Raw genomic sequence first — 20,617 nt, forward strand, 5'->3', positions numbered from 1 at the left:
GTCGCGGGAACGCGGCCATTCACTGATAAAGGTGTAATAAATACACACCGGCACCACACACACACAGCATCACACCACGCACCGCTAGTTTGCAAACGGGGCCCTCGATTTTTCAGGGCAAGACCCTGCGATTTGCCACAGATGACGCGCGCTCGGTGTAATTGGGGAGTTTCGGTGACGGAAAGGACGTGAGAGGAAAGCAGCGACCCAACTGTAAACTGAGGAGATTTCCTCCCTAACGGTCCTTCCAAAGAAAGGCGCCATCTCAGGACCCCCTTGTATTTGTATGTATTCCTGTTGTCAGCCGCCCTGGGTCAGCTGAGAAGGGCAGGATAGAAATCTTAATTAATTAATTGATAAAATCATCATAATCACGGAGAGTACCTTAGATCCAAACATTACTTCTGGTTTATTTATTTTATTTATAATAATAATGATAATAATAATAATAATAACAATAACAACAACAACAGTTGGAAGGGATCCTGGAGGTCTTCTAGTCCAACCCCCTGCTTAGGCAGGAGACCCTACATTACTTCAGACAGATAATTATCCAACCTCTTCTTAAAAGCTTCCAGTGTTGGGGCATTCACAACTTCTGGTGGCAGGCTGTTCCACGGATTAATTGTTCTGACTGTCAGGAAATTCCTCCTTATTTCGAAGTTGCTTCTATTCTTCTTTAGTTTTCACCCATTGCTTCTTGTTCTATCCTCAGGTGCTTTCAAAATACTGTAGGTTGGCTCTCCTTTGTTTCTTCTTTATTTATTAGATTTGTATGCCGCCCCTCTCCGTAGACTCTTCTTGAAGGTTGACTCTTGTTTCTTCTTTATTTATTTTGTCAAGTATGTATTGGCAGTAGTATATAAAAATATAACCATGTTTATAGACATGATATGGGTAATAATAAGAGGGAAATATTAGGACAGGGGACGGAAGGCACACTGGTGCACTTATGCACGCCCCTTGCTGACCTCTTAGGAATCGGGTGAGGTCAACAGTGGACAGTCTAAGGGAAAGGTTTTGGGGGTTTGGTGATGAAACCACAGAGTCCGGTAGTGAGTTCCAGGCATTAACCACTCTGTTGCTAATGTCGTATTTTCTACAGTCCAGTTTGGAGCTGTTTACTTTGAGTTTGTATCTGTTGTGTGCTCATGTGTTGTTGTGGTGGAAGCTGAAGTAGTTGTTAACAGGAAGGACATTGTAGCAGATGATTTTATGGGCAATGCTTTGGTCGTGCTTGAGGCGTCCTAAGCTTTCTAAGCCTAGGATTTCAAATCTGGTTGCGTAAAGTATTCTATTGCGAGTGGAGGAGTGGAGGGCTCTTCTCGTGAAGTATTTCTGGACGTTTTCTAATGTACCGTATTTATGTCCGAAATGCGGTGTAGGTTCCAGACACATGAGCTGTATTCGAGGATTGGTCTGGCAAATATGCTCTGGTTAGTAGTACGATATTACTAGAGAAGTCTTTGTAAAATTATTTATTTATTTATTATTTGGACTTATATGACCAAATTACATGGTTGGTCTTGAATTAACTTGAATCTGAAGGGGGAAAGACAGCTAGTTGATTTTTTTTTTAAGCCACTTGTTTTTCAAAGCAGTCCTTGGCTGGCAATTGTATCAACCCTCATGATTGTCTTCCTTTTCTCATTGGGCAGAGTGCCAGCGGTTGCTGCTGCTAATAACATACATACAACAACTTCCCCTGCCAATTTGTCTAGGGTGAAAATATCTTTACAGATCTTAACTGCCTTTTTTTTCTGTTCTCGGCCCCACACACACACCCCATTTCAAAGGGCAAAGATCTCCTTTTCCCTCTTCATTTGGAGAAACTGGATTGGATATATAATGAGAACAGACTAAAAAAAATCTATAGTAAACTTTAATTTTAAATTATTGTTCAGAGCTGAAAAGTCATCCAAACCACTGTAATAACAAGCAAATATTGAAACTGGCAAAGCATCTCAAGACCAAATTCCTGAAGAAGGGAGTTGGCTACCTTAGGGAAAAAATAAAACAGCCCACAATTCCATAACTGATAAAAGGAAAATGAATACTCAGAATAAACAAATGATCCTAATAATAATAACAGAGGTTTCTTTTGTTGTATTCTTATTACCTTAGAAAAGTCCTGGAGAATATGTGATGAGCCCAATTACTTGTTTCTGTCCACAAATCTGGATTAAAGGAATAGCTGGGCAATTCAGACAAATCAAATCCATCTGTAAGTACCATTCTTGGGTTATTAAACTAGCAATTTAATTACTGGCAATTGAGATCAACAAACTTTGCCAGATAAATTGTAATTCATAGTTTGACTGAGTAGGGTGTGGTTGTTTTGGTAGATCGTAGGATAATGCTGCAAGTCCTATTCCAATTTTACAAAAATATTTAAGAAACTATGAGATGATTGTTAACAGGTGGGTTAGAAGATAAACCCAAAGGTGTTTTTTCAAAAGGCATCTGGTCTGTCTTGTTTTTTTCTTTCCCTTTTGAAAAAGCACTTTTGGGACAACCATGACCTGATGATTGAGAATCTCTATAGTATTGTGGTTAGCTCTGCCCCAGCTCCTGCCCCAAGGACTGCGGATGTCGGGGAGACATCCACATGCTACAGGCCTGTTTTGCCCTCCGGTGGAATCTGCTGATGAAGGCTCCTCTGACCAAGAAGACGTGAGTGACAGGGAGGAGGAGAATGTGGCAGACAGCTCAGAAGGAGATCAATTATCTAGCTCCTCCTTGTATTCAGAACAAGAGTTAATGATACAGCCACGCATGCGGAGAGCGATGCATAGGCAGCAACAACTGAGAGATTATTATCAAAGAAAATGAGGCCACCTGTGGTTGGGTGGGGCTGTGGTCATTAGTGAGGCTGCTATAAAGAGCAGCCTGTGGGTTTGACCATTGTGGAGGATTATCTGATCCTTGTGTTTCCTGACTGCTTTACTGACTTTGACCTTTGTGTGCTGATTTTCCCCCGCTTTGAAACTAAACCAGAGCAAAGTGTGTGTCACTTTGTGAAAGAAGAAGGACTGTGAATTGCCTCACAGCTGCAAGATAAGTATCACAGAACTGATAAGGGACTTGTACAAATTACCAGTTTGTTTGGAGACCAGTGCTCTGTGCTATACCAAAAGAGGGCTTGGTTTACGTGAATTTTCATTATAAAGAACATTGTTTTGAATTTTCAAATGTGTGTGTGTCTGAAATTTGTACCTGTGAATTTTTGGGAGGAGTGTACCAGAGAGCCCGACAGAACATATAGAAAGAAGAGAAAATCAGAAAACCCTCGTCAAAGAATGCTGGAGTTAGGCACTAAAATCATGGAACGCTCCATGTTCATTACTAATCCAGATGAGAAGGGAGAGAGGCACTTTGTTAAATTTGTGGAAGACACAGGACGATAATAAAGAAGAGACAAATAAAATTTCAGCCCAAAGAACTAGGATGGAAATTAGTCACAGAAGCAAATGTGAAGGAGGTAACAGAAATCTAATGCAGATGAGAAATATCTTTTTGCATGACAGCCCTTGAGAAGTATCTCTGGAAATGGTGATTGATTACTAATCGAATATGAATCACGATGGAATGCAGCTGCCCCAAAGACTTAAAGTAAAGGCACTTTGAGCAGGGGTGGGTTATAGAAACATAGAAGACTGACGGCAGAAAAAGACCTCCTGGTCCATCTAGTCTGCCCTTATACTATTTCCTGTATTTTATCTTAGGATGGATCTATGTTTATCCCAGGCATGTTTAAATTCAGTTCCTGTGGATTTACCAACCACGTCTGCTGGAAGTTTGTTCCAAGCATCTACTACTCTTTCAGTGAAATAATATTTTCTCACGTTGCTCCTGATCTTTCCCCCAGCTAACTTCAGATTGTGTCCCCTTGTTCTTGTGTTCACTTTCCTATTAAAAACACTTCCATCCTGAACCTTATATTTAAATGTTTCGATCATGTCCCCCCTTTCCCTTCTGTCCTCCAGACTCTACAGATGGAGTTCATGAAGTCTTTCCTGATCGGTTTTGTGCTTAAGACCTTCCACCATTCTTGTAGCCCGTCTTTGGACCCCTTCAATTTTGTCAATATCTTTTTGTAGGTGAGGTCTCCAGAACTGAACACGGTATTCCAAATGTGGTCTCACCAGCATTCTATATAGCGGGATCATAATCTCCCTCTTCCTGCTTGTTATACCTCTAGCTATGCAGCCAAGCATCCTACTTGCTTTCCCTACCGCCTGACTGCACTGTTCACCCATTTTGAGACTGTCAGAAATCACGACCCCTAAATCCTTCTCTTCTGAAGTATTTGCTAACACATTATAGCAATGCTCCAATATTAGAGGGGCTGCCGCAGAGAGGAGGGGGTCAACCTATTTTACAAAGCACCTGAAGGCCAGACAAGGAATAATGGATGGAAACTGAACAAGGAGAGATTCAACCTAGAAATAGGGAGGATTTTTTTGACAGTGAGAGCCATCAATCCATGGAACAGAAGTGGCTTTCAGAAGTTGTGGGAGCTTCATCACATTTCAAGAAGAGACTGGACTGACATTTGTTAGAAATGGTGTCGTGTCTCCTGCTTGGACATAATCTGTAAATCACAAACAACAAGTATTTTCACTGCAGGTTGAAAAAAATGAGCTCATATGAATCATTTTTCCCCTAAACAAATGCTTCTTTCATTTAAAATCATGTACAGCCTTTCACGCAATATACAAACCATTATTGTAATGCTAAGCAGAATATATCACAGCCATAGGAAACATTGGTTGCTTTTTATCATTAGTTCCTGAAACCGTCACTACAATCCATATGTAAGAAAATGCAAGAAAGACCCTTGTGTTTCTGGAAGACCTTAAAATAATCTTTTGTTTTGCAAACATCTTGTTAAACAGTGTGCTTGCATACTTGAAAGACACAGTCCATAACCATAACTCTGATTTTAGAAAGCATAGTTAGAAAACCTCTCTTAAAAGACATAGCATTTTATAACATAATCTCAGGTGTTTCTGGGTCTTCCTCTCTTATCTATTCTATTGTAAATCACATTCAATTACTATCAATTACCTAAGTGCCAAAGCCCCCTGCAACAACATTGTCAAAAAGGCTTCAAGAGTTGTAAACCTCATCCTACGTAGCTTCTGCTCCGGTAATATCATACTACTAACCAGAGCATACAAAACTTTCACCAGACCAATCCTCCAATACGGCTCATCCCTCTGGAACCCACATTGCATTTCAGAGATAAATACATTAGAAAACATCTAGAGATACTTTACGAAAAAAGCCCTCCACTCCTCTACTCATAACAGAATATCTTACGTAACCAGACTTGAAATCCTAGGCTTAGAAAGCTTAGAACTATGTCGCCTTAGTTGCTTTATTGTAAGGTGTCATAAATACAGTATTTCAAGATCTTTTACGGAGTGAAGATCATTACTGTATTTTTTTTATTATTTATTATTTATTGGATTTGTATGCCACCCCTCTCCGTAGACTCTGTAAGGTCTTGTTTATTTAGCTTGTATTTGGTGTTCTGATTTTTTTTTTTTTGCCAATGTGTGGAACATTTTTTGATTGAGATTTGGAGCTGCCAGATGTTTGACCATTTTGACACAAAGTCTTTTTGGAGGGTAGCTGTGCTATCGGTGGTGTTAAAAGGAAGGCCTCCTGGCTGCCAGAGCTATTCCTCCCACATTTCTAGTAGGTGGCCATTGTCCTCACCTCCAAGAAGACAATGCTCGCTTCCCATTCTCCTGCTTCATTGTTCCAAATAACGCACCACCTGCCCAGCTCAACTTTCCCTCTTTTTGTATTTCATACCTGATTTTTTCCCCGTCTCTCTTGCTCCCTCTCTGGTTTTGCCTTCATGGAGCATAACTCAGTAGCGGCAGCTATTTCCCCTTCATTTACTATCTTAGGGTTTTGTTTATTGTTCAAATACTTTGCCCACCCAAAATTTCCCATCGGTATCGTTGCCAGGAAGCCACGAATATTTCCCCAGTGAACTAAGGCCTTCTTTTCACAAGGAATCCTGGCAGAAGGAAATCGGAGGCAAATCTGAAATATTTCGCCTATCTCAAGCTTCCATTCAGAGCAATGTGTTCCTGAAGCGAGAATCTCCCCTCGTCCTTGTTATTCTACTGTTGAGCCAGTCGCACATCTTAGCCAAAAACAACCTTTGTGGAAAATCTCCCTCCATCACAACAATGGAATAAAAGGGAAAACAGAGGAAGCCAAGCGCCTTTTGAGAGCACAATATCCTTTGGGAGGGTGGCAAAACAATGGCGGCCTGGCCTTGTCTAGCAGGAACTTAGGTTAAGTCTCTGCTTCTGTCGGGATCCCAAGGGAAATCAGATGAACCCAGGCAAAATAAGACGACGATATTAAAGAGTGCTTAAAATGGAAGCCTAAATGACAAATTGAGAAAAATAAATAAATGTGGGAACCTAGAGGGCCAGCCTTTAAAGCAGTGATGGCAAATCTTTCCAGTACCAAGTGCACAAATAGGAACACGCAGGCAAGTGTGGGCATACGCTCACACTGGAGTGCTGGAAACACAAAGACCAGCGGGCTGGTGCGCATGCCTGGTTGTTGGCCATTTTTGACAGGTTTTTTGGCTGTTTTCAGGCTGTTTTTTGGACTGTTTTCAGGCCATTTTTCAAGGCCATTTTCAGGGCCGTTTTTGACACCCATATTCTAGTTAGTTAGCTTTGTTTTTGTTTGTTCGTTTGACTTCTATGCTGCCCAATCCCAAAGGACTCAGGGCGGCTTACAACAATGATAAAATACAATAAAATAGATAGAAAAGATAAAAGAAGTCGAACATTTCTAAAATTAAAACGTTATAAAACAAAAACCCCATAAGGAATAAAAGAGTCACATTCATACACACACACACCATTCATAAAATTGGCCATCTAGGATGTAAAACTTATGGGCCCCAGACCTGCCGGCACAGCCAGATCTTTGTGGCCTTACGAAAGGCCAGCAGGGTGGGGGCGGTACGAACATCAGGTGGAAGTTGGTTCCATAGAGCTGGGGCAGCCACAGAGAAGGCCCTCCTCCATGGTCCTGAGAACCTGCATTGCTTAGTTAATGGGACCCGGAGGAGGCCGACTCTGTGAGCTCTGATTGGTCTCAGGGAGGTCTGCGGGAAGAGGCGGTGCCGTAAATAGCCTGGACCTGAGCCATGGAGGGCTTTATAGGCAATAACCAACACCTGGAACAGTGCCTGGAGACTAAAAGGAAGCCAGAGCAGCTCGCGGAGCACAGGCGTTATATGGGTGCACCGAGGTACTATCCACGACAGCTCTCGCGGCTGCATTCCGGACTATTTGCAGTCTCCGAACACTCTTCAAGGGCAGCCCCATGTAGAGCGCTAATTCAACTCCCTGCTCAAGCAGGAGACCCTCTATCCTTTCAGACATGTGGCTGTCCAGTCTCTTCTTAAAAGATTCGGGGCACATAAAACCTCTGGAGACAACCCGTTCCACTGGTTCATTCTTATCAATGTTAGGAAATGTAGGTTGCTTCTCTCCTTGATTAGTCTCCACCCATTGGTTCCTGTCTTGTTTCTGGTGATTTAGAAAAATAGGTTGACGCCCCTTTTCTTTGTGGTAGCCCCACAAATATTGGAATGCTATCACGCCACCCTAGTCCAGGGGTCGGCTGCTAGCCGGAACGCCTAATTGAACTCAGCTCCGGAGGTACCGTGAGTCCGAGCAGAATTATGCTTCTGTGCCAAGGTTTTTTGCTTCCGCACATGCGGAATTTGTCTTCTAGTGTTTCCCAACCTTAGCAACTTGAAGATACTTTGGATGCTGGCTGGGGAATTCTGGGAGTTGAAGTCCAGATATCTTCAAGTTGCCAAGGTTGGGAAACACTGTTCTAGTCCAATCCTCTGCATAGGCAGGAAACCCTACACCCCTTCGGACAAACGGTTATCTTAGAAACTACCAGCGTTGAAGCATTCACACGTCTGGAGGCAGGTTTGGATTAGTGCAGTTTGATAGCATCAAACTACCTTCTCTGAGAGCAAAGATTTTGTGGAATTCCACCAATGCCTTCACGCTGGTGAGACCCCATTTGGAATAATACTGTGTTCAGTTCTGGAGACCTCACCTACAAAGAGATATTGACAAAATCGAACGGGTCCAAAGACGGGCTACAAGAATGGTGGAAGGACTTAAGCATAAAACGTATCAGGAAAGACTCAATGAACTCAATCTGTAGAGTCTGGAGGACAGAAGGAAAAGGGGGGACATGATCGAAACATTTAAATATGTTAAAGGGTTAAATAAGGTTCAGGAGGGAAGTGTTTTTAATAGGAAAGTGAACACAAGAACAAGGGGACACAATCTGAAGTTAGTTGGGGGAAAGATCAAAAGCAACATGAGAAAATATTATTTTACTGAAAGAGTAGTAGATCCTTGGAACAAACTTCCAGCAGACGTGGTTGGTCAATTCACAGTCACTGAATTTAAACATGCCTGAGATAAACATAGATTCATCCTAAGATAAAAACACAGGAAATAGTATAAGGGCAGACTAGATGGACCAGGAGGTCTTTTTCTGCCGTCAGGCTTCTATGTTTCTATGTTTCTAAGTTATAGACTGTGCTGCCAAAGTTTCTGCTGTGGATAAGGAAATGGGATTCTGTGCACAGAAATCCAGACTATACGATGCACAACTGAGTGTAAAACAGGTTTCCTTTTAAAGGCATTGAGACTTATGGATTGGAAAGCTAACTGCTCTTCCTTCTATGGTAATGTCCCTGCTGATGCTGCTCAGTAAGGAGAAGCACTAAACAACTAGGAAGTGTAGTCATCGTTCTTTATCCACTCTTAACTAAGCAATGATAAATAATTCTAAACATGAGAGCGCTACACAGAAAAGGGATAGTATACAGTATGTATGTACTGAATGTAACATCTGTATTATCCTTGTGTAATGCAGGTGTTAGGGTGCAACTATTATCTGGGAAAGAAAGTACAAATGGAAAGTGTTTTCTTCCAAAAGCTGGCCCTCCCGAAAACCTTAAGTCCTCCCAGGCCTTGACTTAGGTTGGTCGAGGGTGCTGCCGAATTATATGTAGAGGTAGCTAGTCAAACCCATCGTGATTTTATTGTTTGTGCTTTCCTTTCATTTGTAATTATTGTATTAAGTTTTTACATTGTTTTACTGTTCCTTGCCCAGATTTGGTTGGAGTTTGGTGGTGTTTAAATTGAACAGACTAAAATGGAGACATTTCCTGTTAAATTCCGTTCTGTTACGTTCAACCCATTTGTCAAGTGATCAAAATCATTTTGAACTTTCTTTCGTAGCAATTCCACTGCAGCTTATGTCTGAATTTAATAAATATTCATCAATTTAATCATGCAAACACGCTGAAGAGCGGGGAGGCCAGGGCTGAGCTTTGATGAAGAACCATTGATCAGCATTTTGAGTAAGATTTTGTTTTTTGAGACAGCTTGTTCATTCAATTAGCAGGCATTCATCCTCACTTAACCAGCTTTATTCATTTGCACGTTGGAGGTACTTTTCATGTCTACAATGTTCTCAGAGTCCATTCAGGAAATTGCTTGATGAAAAAATAAGATACAGTGATACCTCGTCTTACAAACGCCTCGTCATACAAACTTTTCGAGATACAAACCCGGGGTTTAAGATTTTTTTGCCTCTTCTTACAAACTATTTTCACCTTACAAACCCACCGCCGCCTCTGGGATGCTCCACCTCCAGACCTCCGTTGCCAGCGAAGCACCCGTTTTTGTGCTGCTGGGATTCCCGTGAGGCTCCCCTCTATGGGAAACCCCACCTCCGGACTTCCGTGTTTTTGCGATGCTGCGATTTCACTGATGCTCCCTTCACTGGGAAACCCCACCTCTGGACTTCTGTTGCCAGCGAAGCACCCGTTTTTGCGATGCTGGGATTCCCGTGAGGCTCCCCTCTATGGGAAACCCCACCTCCGGACTTCCGTGTTTTTGTGATGCTGCAGGGGAATCCCAGCAGGAGAATCCCAGCAGCGCAAAAACAGGTGCTTCGCTGGCAATGGAAGTCCGGAGGTGGGGTTTCCCATGGAGGGGAGCCTCAGGGAAATCCCAGCAGTGCAAAAACGGGCGCTTCGGCTGGCAAAAGGGGTGAATTTTGGGCTTGCACGCATTAATCGCTTTTCCTATGGGAAACATTGTTTCGTCTTACAAACTTTTCACCTTAAGAACCTCGTTCCGGAACCAATTAAGTTTGTAAGACAAGGTATCACTGTATTAGTCTGACAAGATGTGCTCTTGACAAATCCATGCTGATTTCTGCTAGTTACCATTTTACTTTAAACACACTGGCTGATCAGTCTCTTTACGATCTTGATAGGATTTGTATCCGCCTGATTAGTCTGTAGTTTCTTTTATTGTTCTCCCCTTTAGAAGATAGTAGCAATGTGTGCACGTCACTATCTTCACCACTTCTCCAAGATTCTCAAAGACGATACTGGTGGGTTCATCCATTGCCTAGTTCAGTGAGGGCAAACCTTTTTTCTCTTGGGTTCCAAAGTAGGGTTTTCTGCAGTCGAGGCTGGAGCAGGTTACCTTGAGTGTGTATCGATGGTATGCTCAATTGTATATTCCTCCCGTGCGGGGAAGCAAAAAACCTCGCCAAAACACGCCCGCACGCATGTCCCCATGTGCGATTTTTCTACCTGCGGAGGTGCAAGCATAATTGCGCTCGATCCCGCACTCGCGTTCCAGAGCCACGGAGCTGTGCGCAATCCGACAGTTCCAGCAGCAGCCCAACTCTGTCTACCGCAGAGGTCAGTTTCAAGTCCAGTCTAAACTCCTGAAGCTCCCTGGTGACTTTGGTGCAGGTGCTGACGCTCCGCTCAGCCTTCCCGGTGCAGCTGCTGTTGTGTGTCTCTTTTGATGCATATTATTAGACTCATTCATTTTCTTGGCCTTGGGTTCAATAAGCTTCTCAACCCTCGCTCTTTGTTCTTTTTTTGCTAATGAGCATTTTAGTTGTTCTAACCTTTTAACTTATTTGCAAATGTAAACAGTTTCATGAATCCAAATAGAAGTTTGAATATTCCGTCTCCTCCAATTAATTTCCTGGTTCTTTTAACTCTGGCAAAATGTATACAAAAAGAAGTTATTCTTTTAGATGACTTGAATGTCAAACTATTGTCAACCAAATAAAGATGCCCAAACAGAATATTAAAAAGAAACAAAAACAGTATTAGTTGATGGCGGTAAAATGGCTAAAGGAGAAATTGCTTTATTGCAATTCTCATACAATAAGTAAACAACACTTTCCAGGAGCAGTGATTCAACAAAACAATTCAGGAAAAAATAGCATTTATTTGTAATGCCAACACAAACTGAAGTAGTACAATCAAGGGTTGTAAACAAATACTCTGAATATCTTGTGCTCATTCAAACCTATTAAATGTGAGAGGTAAAAAGTTAGAAGGAAATTTTCTTGAACAGAAATCCTGCAGTACTATACAGATTACTCAGTTACCAACCAACTCAGGACAAAAATAGAATCTACAATTTCTCAGTTATCAACAAGAGGCTCCAAAATCCCCTTTTCATATACAAAAACTTAACAACTTACTCTTCAGAAGGGTTTTTTTTTTTTTTGGACAAATAAGGCTTTTTGAAAGAGTGACCAACAATAAAGGCAACTGTTACAGAGAGTATCCAGGTTCAGATTACAAGGGATAGAAATTCCGAAGTACAATTCACACGCCAGGATCCTCCGCGTTCTCCAGCATCATAAACTTCCCCATTTCCTCTTTCAGCTTCTCAGAAGTTTTCATCTGATCTGGAAGGAACGAAGCACACAACTCACAGATCCACAGACAAAACAGCAGAACTCCCATCTAAACAACACTGGGCTTCTTAAATGCCTGGGAATCCCATCGTTTTTCATGTGGAATTTAAACTCCATTATTTTTGAGGTCATTATTTCATAGATCTTTTGAGGAGGGGTGAATTATTTTGAGGAATAGAGATAAAAACTCTGCTTCTTTTCACATTTGAATGCACATTTATTTATTTATTTATTTATTTATTTATTTATTTATTTATTTGATTTGTATGCCGCCCCTCTCCGGAGACTTGGGGCGGCTAACAGCGACAATAAAGCAGTGTACAATAGTAATTTGGTATTAGAAACAATTAAAAACCCATTCATATAAAAACCAAACATACCTACAGACACACCATGCATAGAATTGTAAAGGCCTAGGGGGAAAGAGGATCTCAATTCCCCCATGCCTGGCGGCAGAGGTGGGTTTTAAGGAGCTTACAAAAGGCAAGGAGGGTGGGGGCAATTCTAATCTCTGGGGGGAGTTGGTTCCAGAGGGCCGGGGCCGCCACAGAGAAGGCTCTTCCCCTGGGTCCTGCCAGGCGACATTGCTTAGTTGATGGGACCCGGAGAAGATCCATTCATTTCATTGCTACAGCAAAAAGTTGTCTGAAGGCAAACTCATCCCGTAGCCATTTATGTTTTGCCATTTCAAGGTTTGGACCCTTATTAAAGGCTGTTACATTTCTGGAACATAATGAAGGAAGATTTGGAAATGTATGAATTATCTGATAAGTGACACACAGAAACAATTAAATGCCTAGAGGTGTCCAATGCAATGCAGAGTGTGGTAAGCCCCAAGTAACCAGAATATCTCCGGGACCGCCTTCTGCCGCACGAATCCCAACGACCAGTTAGGTCCCACAGAGTTGGCTTTCCCCGGGTCCCGTCAACTAAACAATGTCGTTTGGCGGGACCCAGGGGAAGAGCCTTCTCTGTGGCGGCCCCGACCCTCTGGAACCAGTTCCCCCCAGATATCATAGTTGCCCCCACCCTCCTAGCCTTTCGTAAGCTCTTAAAAACCCACCTCTGTCATCAGGCATGGGGGAACTGAGATATTCCCTTACCCCTAGGCTTATAAAATTTATGTATGGTATGACTGTATGTATGACTGATCTCTTAAATTGGGGGTTTTAGATGTTTTAATATTAGATTTGTTCATATTGTCTTTTTACTGTTGTTAGCTGCCCCGAGTCTGCGGAGAGGGGCGGCATACAAATCTAATAAATAAATAAATAAATAAATAAATAAATAAATAAATAAATAAATAAACAAACCAACCAACCAACCAACCAACCGACGGTCTCCAAAGGCTGGTGCCCCCCACCCCTCCACCTTTTGTATCTTACTCACTAGGAGGAAGCAGGGATTTACTTTCTTTACAGCAAAGAATGTGTGGCAAATATGTCTGGGACGGAAAATTAACCCAGAGCTGGTCATGCGCTTCGATGCTCTGCAGCCAAATCAACATCATGCCAACGTGTGGCATAGTTAGTAAGCTTTCTATTTAAGAGTTACTGGCTTGTTTATACAGAATTTCTTTCTGCAATGTATAAACCCCCCACCTGCCCTTTTAGACATGCATTACGCATGCATTTTTAAAAGCAGGTCACCTGGCACTCCCCTGCCCTGATTGAGTTCATTACATGTTTCTGTTTTTCAAGTCATCAAGCTCTACATGGCTATTTTAGTGTGTACATGGAGACACGATTGACTGGCGCATTGGTAAAGAGCATCAGAAGGAAGGGCCTGTCGGACCACAGCATCATGTTCCTTTGAAAAACATCCAGAAGATTAATCAGCGGTGTCAGTATGACGTACTGCACCAGTTGGAGTTGTCAGTATATGAACTAACCAGCAATGTATATTTGGAGGAATTAGTATAATGTTACATTAAGAGTTAGGGCTGCAATTAGCCATATAAGGGAGACAGATATGTTGCACTTTGTTGAATTGTAATGTAGTGTTGGTTGTTGGTGGCTATTCAGTTAGTCTTGCTAACGCTTGCTATTGCTGTGTGCTAATAAATTGCTTTGTGCTAAATATTGCTCTACGTACTTGCTGTGTGCTTAATATTGGTCTATGGGTTGTACTTAAAAGTTCTGTGTAGAACTCTGTGTAATATTAATGGCTAGTGCTGTTTATGCCTGGAAATGTCTGACAGTTGGTTGGTCCGGAATGCTGGTTAGTCTACACTGTAAATAGTATTTGCAGGGTGTCTTGGGGGGGGGGGGGGTGGAAAGCATTTTGAAATTCCCTGACATTTCCCTGTAACTTCCCATCTAGTGAAGGCGCGGTCGTAGATGGCATCATACCAAACGGCTGAGCCGCGGAGAAATATCGGTAGCTGAGGAAGCAAGTTGTTGCCACAGTTATGCTCATTTTTGCTTGACTCTGCCACACACCGCGATCCGGGGTTTTTTTATATACATGATTTTCCCAACTTTTAAACGTTTTAATACAGTTTGTTTCCCCCCGATTTATTCTGTTTTTTAATGAATTCCCTGATAATTCCCTGATATTTCCCGAACTGCATTATTTCCCTTCTTTCCCAGGTTTGCTGGACACCCTGTATTTATACTCTACTATATTGGTCTGTGTTATTGGCTGAACAACCACCACTACCACATAGGCTCTGTTTAAAGTCTGGTATTCTAACACTGGTGTCAGCCCAGCGTGGAGTGCTCACAAGCGTTTCTCCAAATTAAGCTGCCCATCTACACTTCCTTAGCCCAACTATATTTACAAGATATTCTGCTGGATTTTTTGGAAACTGTGGAAATTACATGAGCAGCAATGTAACTGAAATCTAGTCCCCGAGTATCTCATCTGTGTGCTACTCACAAATTTAAGGCAATTTTGATGCATGTAGCAAAATGGAGAATTGAGACTTGGGAATGGAAAGTTTCCAGTTAGAAAACCTGAGATTTGCTGGTGAGGATTTGCAGGCACTTAGAAAAAGACCGTGTAATTACTAGTGGCTAGGAATGGATTATTAAAAATAGACTCTGCCAAACAAATTTTACAAGGTGATTAATATATCAAGAGAAGGCAGTGGACACGATTGACGTATACCTCAGTAAGACATTTGATAAAATTGTCTAGAGCTGCCACCCTGTTAAAATGGAACAATGTGGATAGATGGTCTTACTACCAAATTAGATGGATTCACAGTTGGTTAGACAAATGTGCTCGAAACATGCTCCTTCATGGAACCATCTCTACACGGAAAGAGAAGTGCAATGGGGCACTACAGGGTTTTGTCCCGAGTCCAGTGCTCTTCAACACTTTTGCAAATGACCGATGACGGGATAGAGAGGGCGTTCATCAAATCTACGGAGGGCACAAGCCTGGGCAATTGCTAGCATCTTAAAAGACAGATCTGTAAGCCTCTTGCCCCCAACAATCTGGGTCCTCATGTGACCCACCTCGGAAGGAGGGAAGGCTGAGTCAAGAGACGTTGAGAATTGAACTGCTGACAGCCAGCAGTCAGCAAAAGTAGCATGCCACAGTCCAGGGCTCAGTGGTTATATAAACAGATATAAACTGTGGGATGAGAACTACTCTTTACTGCACCGGCCAGAGCAGCCGGCTTTGATTGACTGCCAGAGCAGAAGAATGCTGAGGAGCTGGAAAGAGTGCGCCCAAGAGCAGCAAAGATGCTGAAGGACTGGGAGAATAGAATTGTGAGGAATACCTAAGAGAAACCGGGTGTGGTCAGCCCAAAGAAGAATGAAGGGAGGCCTGAAAGAGGCCTTCGAGATTCCAATGGCTATAACTGAACACTTATTCATAGGACGAGCTGAAGCTGTGTGCAATTAATACAGTATAAAACTATTCCTTTTTAAGCAATCAACATGCCCATGGAAAATGAATCTTAGACCTCATAAATTCTATCACCAGATCTTTAGGATAGGCAAATAAAATAAAATAAAATAAAATAAATATATATATATATATGAATGACGGTCATGGTATATTCGGGTTTCTTCCCGTGTAGGATTTGGAAATTTCTGGCGACGTTTTGACGAGGTCTCACTCGTCATCTTCAGGCTGGTGTTTCTGTCCTTGTTCTAAGGCGAACACAGGGAGACCTGAGCTGCCTCCCTTCTATAAATACTGGTGGCTGGGTGTGGTTTGATGGCTCAGCAATTGCCTGCTGTGTAGAAACTTCCTGGTGAGTCAGTGGGCTAACAATTGGGGTCGTTGATGTAGCTGAGGTATGCTGATTAGTTAATGGTTGTAGATTAGGCGTGATGTCCTGAGTAGTTGGAACTTGCAGGCTACTTGATTGTTTTACAATGTGTGTTCTGAGTCTGGTTTCTATGGCTGGGATACATTTGAGGGCTGGTTTCCAGATGTGTGGTAAGCGAGAGGTATCATCCCGCTTGTTCATATTTTGGGGATGTTTTTCTATCTCGATGGCTTCCATGATTTATTCCAAATCCTACACGGGAAGAAACCCGAATATACCAAGACCGTCATACCTGTACCCGTGAAAATCTACGAAAACAAATATATATAAATAAAATTTATTTATTTATTTTGTTTGCCTATCCTAATATATATATCAGACACATAATGGCTGCTTCATAGAAGTAGGGAAACACTTGGTGGAGATCTATTATCACCTTAAGGCAGCGTTTCTCAAATAGTGGGGTGCCCCCCCCGGGGGGAGGGCACAGAGCAGTGCCAGGGGGGTGATGTGTGACCCCAGGGAATATGCGTGGTCCCTCTGAATTGATTCCCCTAACCGAAAACAGGCTCCACTGAGTTCTGTTGGACTTGCCCCCAGGTCAGTGGGGAGAGCAGCTTTCCCCAGCCAATAGTTTGCTTGCAGCTTGTAATAAGTAAAATAATAAATATTAACACTAAAATTCCCCTGGGGCCCAGATCAGAGAGTTGGGGGGCGTGGAATGTTTACTTCTTCCTGCGGGGTTGGGGTGGGGGCATAAGAGAAAATAATTGAGAAACACTGTATTAAGGTAAAGGCATATATTTATCGGGAAGCCTTAGAGTACAGGAACATCATATTTAAATGATCCAGTTGAAGACCTGCACAGTCTCAATGACACTACAAGGCCTATACACTGTAGGAAGGAATTATTGGAAAAAGGCAACAAGTCACTATCAATGCCTCTAAGGACAGGGATATTTACATTGATTAACAGCAAATATCAAAGTCCACGTTCTCTCTCTCTCTCATTACACACACACACGCACACACTTACTTACACACACTAGCAGAAAGACGTGTTGGTGGGGTTAGAGATAAGGAGGAGGAAAGATCTGAGATATAACCGGAAACCTCGTAGTAAATGTTTAATCCCGTTTCACTGGCTGGGATAGAAGTGCAGGTGATCTTAGCTTGGAAGCAAATTTTATATTGTGGTGGCTTCACCCAGAAGCTGGCAACTTTACTTCAGGGAAACTACATACATGTAATATGTGGGTAGAACATAAAACCACAGGGCTGGAAAAGGCCCTTAGAGGTCAGCTAGTGCAATCCCTGCTCAAGGCAGGAGACCTTCTTTGTTGGAAGAGTCACCTCTGCATGGACCTTTGGGAAAAGGTGTTGTGTCTCTTTAAATGTTTGCCTTCTTTAGCTAAATCCTTCTCACCTGTGATGACTGTACTTAAGTTCAGTTTGATGCCTCCGTTTTGTTGCTTCTTTCCCCCCTTTCTCCTCCCTCCCGTCTGTTAAGATCCTTTTGGATCTTGAGTCCATCCTCCAAAGCAGTTCCCCTAGCGGTCATCTAAAAATATGGATTACTCTTCTATCCTCTCATCTACATAATTTATAAATATGTTGCCCTGGGCTCAAAATAGAACCCTGGTTGTTCTGGGCCCCAAAACAGAACCTATGAGTCCCTCCATGTAGATATAGTTCCATTGAGGACTAGACACTGGGTGTGGTTTGGCAGCCAATCTGAATCCATTTGGTGATGGTAGTGTCCATCCTTACCAAGTAGTCTACTTGTCAAAGGTCTTACTGAAGTCCAAGTACCCTACGACCACAGAATTTCTCAGGACCACTGTTTTAGTCCCTTTATCAAAGGTGGTGTGTTTGGCATAATCTGTTTGCAGACTTCCACTAAACTTGGCTCATTTCTAGATGGTCAAAAATCTGCTTTATCTTTTCCAGGATTTTATTTATTTATTTTATTTATTGGGTTTGTATGCCACCCCTCTCCGCAGACTCAGGGCGGCTAACAACAATGATAAAAACAGCATGTAACAATCCAATTAATAAAACAACTAAAAACAAACATACCATGCATAACTTGTAATGGCCTAGGGGGAAGGAATATCTCAACTCCCCCATGCCTGGCGGCATCAGTGAGTAGTTTGCGAAAGACAGGGAGGGTGGGGGCAGTTCTAATCTCCGGGGGAGTTGGTTCCAGAGGGCCGGGGCCACCACAGAGAAGGCTCTTCCCCTGGGTCCCGCCAAACGACATTGTTTAGTCAACGGGACCCGGAAAAGGCCAACTCTGTGGGACCTTATCGGTCGCTGGGATTCGTGTGGTAGCAGGCGGTTCCGGAGGTAATCTGGTCCAATGCCAGGTATTAAGGTCAAGCTAACTGGCCTCTATAACTCTGTGGGTCCATTTCTCCCTTTTTGTAGATTGAAACCACATCGGCTCCTTTCCCGTCTTCTGGCAGCTTTGCAAGATGATCTCCAGTGGCTCTGAGGTGACACCTGCCACCTGCCTTCAACACCCTGGGATGAAAGCCATCTGGTCCAGGTGCTTTGTACTTCAGGGTGGATAGGTAATCTCTTACTATTTCCTTTTGCCTCTCTGGGTTTGTGTACCTGTTCTATTTCCCTCGAGGCTGCTTGTGATAAGCCAGGCAATTTTTCAAAAGGAGGCTAAGCCGTTTCGCTTTCTCCTGGCTGCCTGGCGCCTTCTTGCCATCTGCTCCCATTGGTGGACCCTATAAAGCCCTTCCTGGCACCGGACCAGATTATCTCCAGGACCGCCTTCTGCTGCACGAATCCCAGCGACCAGTTAGGTCCCACAGAGTTGGCCTTCTCCGGGTCCCATCAACTAAACAATGCCGCTTGGTGGGACCCAGGGGAAGAGCCTTCTCTGTGGCGGCCCTGGCCCTCTGGAACCAACTCCCCCCAGAGATTAGAATTGCCCCCACCCTCCTTGCCTTTCATAATCTACTTAAAACCCACCTCTGCTGCCAGGTATGGGGGAACTGAGATGCTCTTTCCCCCTAGGCCTTTACAATTTTATGCATGGTATATGTATATGTATGTTTGGTTTTTTATATTAATGGGTTTTAACTGTTTTTAGTATTGGATTCTTACTGTACACTGTTTTATTATTGCTGTTAGCCGCCCCGAGTCTCCAGAGAGGGGCGGCATACAAATCCAATAAAACTAAACTAAAGTAAACTAAACTATTATTTCCTTGACTTTTTCCCCTTTTCCTTGCATTCTGAAAAAACCCCTTCCAATATGATGTGACCTTGGAAGGAAGGTTGTACAGTGTTCCCTCGATTTTCGCGGGTTCGAACTTCGTGGAGCATCTATACCACGGTTTTTCAAAAATATTAATTAAAAAATACTTCACGGGTTTTTGCCCCTATACCAGTTTTTCCCACCCGATGACGTCATATGTCATTGCCAAACTTTCATCTACATTTAAAAAACATTTTTTAAATAAACTTTAATAAACATGGTGAGTAATAATCGAATCGGTTGCTAAGGGAATGGGAAATTGTAATTTAGGGGTTTAAAGTGTTAAGGGAAGGCTTGGGATACTGTTCATAGCCAAAAATAGTGTATTTACTTCCGCATCTCTACTTCGCGGAAATTCGACTTTCGCGGGCGGTCTTGGAACGCATCCCCCGTGAAAATTGAGGGAACACTGTACCATCTATATGTGGTTGTGATAGGTCAAGAGAGCTAAATATAAAATAATAACCCTTGAGAGAGCAAGAGGGATATTCGTACTGGTACTCCCCACCTCAATGCTACATATACATATACAGAGTGGGCCCCCTCCGGGTCCCGTCAACTAAACAATGTCGGTTGGCGGGCCCCAGGGGGAGAGCCTTCTCTGTGGCGGCACCAACTCTCTGGAACCAACTCCCCCCGGAGATCAGAACTGCCCCTACTCTTCCTGCCTTCCGTAAACTTCTCAAAACCCACCTTTGCCGTCAGGCATGGGGAAACTAAACATCTCCCCCTGGGCACGTTGAATTTATACATGGTATGCTTGTGTGTGTGTATGTTAGTATAGGGGTTTTTAAAAAACTTTTAATATTTTAATTAATTGGATTATGTATTGGATTGTTTTTTCACTTGTTGTGAGCCGCCCCGAGTCTTCGGAGAGGGGCGGCATACAAATCCAAATAATAAATAAATAATAAATAAATATATAAGTTGGTCATTGGAATGGGTTTCTTAAAAGAATGCAATAAAACCAGAAAGCATACGGATATATCCAATACTTACTAATAAGGTCACTTCTGTCCAGCAGTAACTCTAAATCTTTGTCTGATATAACTCTTTCTCTTGAGCCTTTAATCTCTCTAAAAAAAGAAAGAAGGGAATATTTTTATTACGTCCCCTTGTATTTAAGGATTTAACTTCTTGGCAATGGCTTTTGGCTTTAGTTGTGCAAACGCTTCCCTTCGAGTCATCGTTTGTTCCGTGTGGAGAGCCCAGTGTGATGCAGTGATTAAGGGCTTGGGCCGGGAATGGAGAAATTCAGGTTCTGGTCTATTCTCAGCC

At 42.7% G+C, this 20,617-nt stretch overlaps 1 protein-coding gene across 1 annotated transcript in view; it reads right to left on the minus strand.

Annotated features, from left to right (window-relative positions):
* Positions 1–11,334: 11,334 nt before the first annotated feature.
* Positions 11,335–20,617, minus strand: part of HELLS (helicase, lymphoid specific) — a 46,341-nt gene continuing 37,058 nt past the window's right edge. Inside the window, exons 20-21 of the mRNA XM_070751964.1 lie at positions 20,339–20,415; positions 11,335–11,823 (exon numbers count right to left, since the gene is read on the minus strand). Of these exons, the coding sequence (XP_070608065.1) occupies positions 11,741–11,823; positions 20,339–20,415 (160 nt within the window). The 3' untranslated portion in view covers positions 11,335–11,740. The remainder of the gene's footprint in view (positions 11,824–20,338; positions 20,416–20,617) is intronic.

The sequence above is a fragment of the Erythrolamprus reginae genome, chromosome 5 (assembly GCF_031021105.1).
Source record: "Erythrolamprus reginae isolate rEryReg1 chromosome 5, rEryReg1.hap1, whole genome shotgun sequence".
In the NCBI taxonomy this organism is placed as follows: Eukaryota; Metazoa; Chordata; class Lepidosauria; order Squamata; family Dipsadidae; genus Erythrolamprus; species Erythrolamprus reginae.